A 3088-nucleotide genomic window follows, 5' to 3' on the forward strand; every position below is an offset into this window, starting at 1 on the left:
AACATTTGCTGTGTTTAACTTAATCTTTAACTATTATAAAAAGGGGATTTGCCAACTTCTGGATGAATAACAGACATCTTTTCTCATCTTATCTCCTCTTGCTTTATGATGCAGGACTACAATTGAATGGGCTAAGTCCCATAACTTCCCATCCTACAGCCAGGCCAAGATGGAGGACACACTTTTGGAGGATCTGAAAGTCAAAGTGGGATTCCCGTATCTCTACTGTCACCAGGGCGACTGCGAACATCTGGTCATCATCACAGATGTTAGGTTAGTGCTACTCATTGTCTAGTTCTGCGATTCAACTTCTTTACAGAGCCCACTCCAACTCTTACTCAGTTTTGGTTATTACTATATATTACTATTACTATAACTATTACAACCTCAAATAACATTTATGTCATATTCTGTGTGTTGCTGTCAATTCAAACAAATTACAGAGAGACTGCGTTATACACCTGCACCTCTGTTCAGCAACAGTTGAATAAAAGCGGTCTTTAAGATGAATTAGTACAGTAATAATGAAACTAGGCCCCCTGAAGTTGAAAGAACTGATTAACTGGTTTAATTTCATGCTTCTAGCAGTACTGTTGGCTCTACCAGGACGGAGGCTTAGGAAGCTTACTGAACCACTACATAAAATCAAGAAGGATTTAGCCCACTGTGTCCTGTGAACATTAAATGGATAGATATCAGCTGAATAGCTCAAGGTGAAAGAGTTTGATTATTAACATTTACCTGGTTCTTTTCTAACGTCTCGCTCTGTAACGAGGGATAACAGGAATTAGTAATATTTATTGGCTATTAGCAAAAATTTCAACCAACAGGAGACCCTACATATAAAAAAGGCTACAGTTCCTAAACAGTGCAAGATTTTTGTTGAACCCCATGCATTAAAGCTGAAAGTGTGAATGGCAATCACAGGCAGATGCAGAGAGGCAGATAACTGTTGACACCTTCAGCCAATTTAGAATAAACAGTTCACCTAACAATACACACCTTGGTGCACACCATGATTCCAGGTTCAACCAGGAACTATTCTTTACTTGCTTTAATGGATGCTCTTTCATTACAACAAAGTCGTTTTTATTTCTTTTTATTGCTGTTGTGCAAACATGAAACACACACGTGCAATAAACTCGAGTTTTCTATTTGTGTCCAGTGAGCAACTTAAAACCGGAACATTTCAGCTGTCGATAATACGGCCAAGTCAAAGTTGAAAAGTTCGAGCTAAAATCATCGAAATGTTTATCTTCTGTTAGTGCGGTAATGTATTAATAGTTTCCGGCTCTTGTTTGGTGGAGTTCACAGTAAAGTACATCCAGATAATCACACAACCAAATAAGCATGCAGCCAAACAGGGTCATTTTAGCTTATCTCAGCTCCTCATGAATAAGATGCTTGGTATGAATAAGAAATACTCATGCCTATCTGGTTTGAGTTAACATCAAACCCTGTGCTTAATAAACCGTAAAGTAATAAACTGATTACTACTGCAGTACAGGAGGTGGATTTGTCAGCTGCAGCAATCCCATCTGACAATGAGATGCATTGTCAGACGGGATTTAACATTTCTCACAAGACTAACGGATGCGTAGTTATCTTCGAGCTTATGTAGTGTTGGCGTAAGCAGGCCGACCGCACATGAAAGCAGCTCCTGATATCATGAATGTGAGACAAATCTGTGTTCCTACCGCTCAGAGCCTGTGAGAATGTCGTCTTCTTCCCTGCTCTTTACCCATTACAGACTGGCCCACAAGAACGACTGTCTAGACAAGAATCTGTACCCACTGCTCACGCACAAGCACAGAGTCCTCACCCAGAAGTGTGCTGTCTGCCATGTTTTCATCGGAAGGTGAGGAGACATCAGGGCGCCGCATAAACAACGGAAGCTTTGTGTTATTATTTTTATTTTTTATTTTTTAAAAGGCTGATCACGTATCTCGTCTTTCTAGATGGTATACCACCAACGACCAGATTGCTCCGAGTGACCCATGTCTCTTCTGTGACAAATGCTTTCGTATGATGCACTACGACGCTCAAGGCAATAAACTGGGAGAATTCTTGGCCTATCCCTATGTGGACCGGGGTGCCTTTAATTAATGGTTCTCATGACTTATTGCTGTATAATACAGTTACATGGTTTATATTTCAGAAGGAAATGGTCTGATACTTGCAACGTCATCAAAACTTTTTTTTTTTAGGGTTTGATTTTCCTCTTTGAGCTAAACAGTAACATTTACTGATAAACAGTTCAGTTGACAGCAGCACGGTCAGTTTAATGTTTAGCATACTTGTGTGTGGGTTTGTCTTTTTTTTTTTGTGTGTAAAGTTATTGATTTTTAAATGCACAAAACAGCTTTTTGATTGATTGAATTCATTAAAAGTAACCGAGTTGTTATGTTTGATTGGTGGACATTTATACAGCTTGTTTAACTCATTTTGATGTACTTCAAATCAATGAGGGTGACACGGAACAGAAACTCGACCTTAGTGAGGTGACAATTTTAAAAGGCTGTCTATTTGTCACCTTTATACTGTACTGTGCAAAAGTCTTGAGCCGCCCCCCTTTTCTTTCTCATTTCTATTTGGTATTTTGTTTCCAGTTAGTCAAACTTTTTTATTTTTCAAGTGGTCTTGAGCAAAGCTTTGTCCAGGCTTTCTGAAAGTGATTCAGTGTTCTCTGGGCTAGTCGTTGTACAGACTAGACCCCCGCCCCCACCTGAGTAGTCTGCATGAAGGATTTGCACCTTTTCACAATGTTTTTTTTTTGCGTAAGTCCTAGTAAATCATTTTTGAGTATGTGTACGTTGTGTATGTGTATTATGTGTGATGCAATACGGCAGCGCTACTAAAGCAGTTAGTTATGGCATGGTAATTTATGGAATATGCTGTGAACTACATAACTAGCCAATTAAAGGCTAAAAGCAAAGTTGTCACCAAGTAATTAGAATACTGGTCATATTTTTGTGTATTGCTGCAGCTTTTCAAGTATTAACTTGGTGCGTTTGGCAACACCTAGGGGGGAAAAATGGTAATATTAAGGCTGCCTGTTTATTTAAGGGAGAGGAAGAATACATTATAA

The 3088-nt window shown here is 39.0% G+C and overlaps 1 protein-coding gene across 1 annotated transcript in view; it reads left to right on the forward strand.

Moving 5' to 3' along the window:
- snapc3 (small nuclear RNA activating complex, polypeptide 3) overlaps nt 1–3088 on the forward strand; it is an 8341-nt gene extending 5253 nt beyond the window's left edge. The window contains exons 7-9 of the mRNA XM_005726879.1: nt 115–273; nt 1751–1858; nt 1959–3088. Coding sequence (XP_005726936.1) covers nt 115–273; nt 1751–1858; nt 1959–2106 — 415 coding nt within the window. The 3' untranslated portion in view covers nt 2107–3088. The remainder of the gene's footprint in view (nt 1–114; nt 274–1750; nt 1859–1958) is intronic.

Source organism: Pundamilia nyererei, unplaced genomic scaffold (genome assembly GCF_000239375.1).
Source record: "Pundamilia nyererei isolate P.nyererei 1_Seehausen unplaced genomic scaffold, PunNye1.0 scaffold00022, whole genome shotgun sequence".
Taxonomy (NCBI): Eukaryota; Metazoa; Chordata; class Actinopteri; order Cichliformes; family Cichlidae; genus Pundamilia; species Pundamilia nyererei.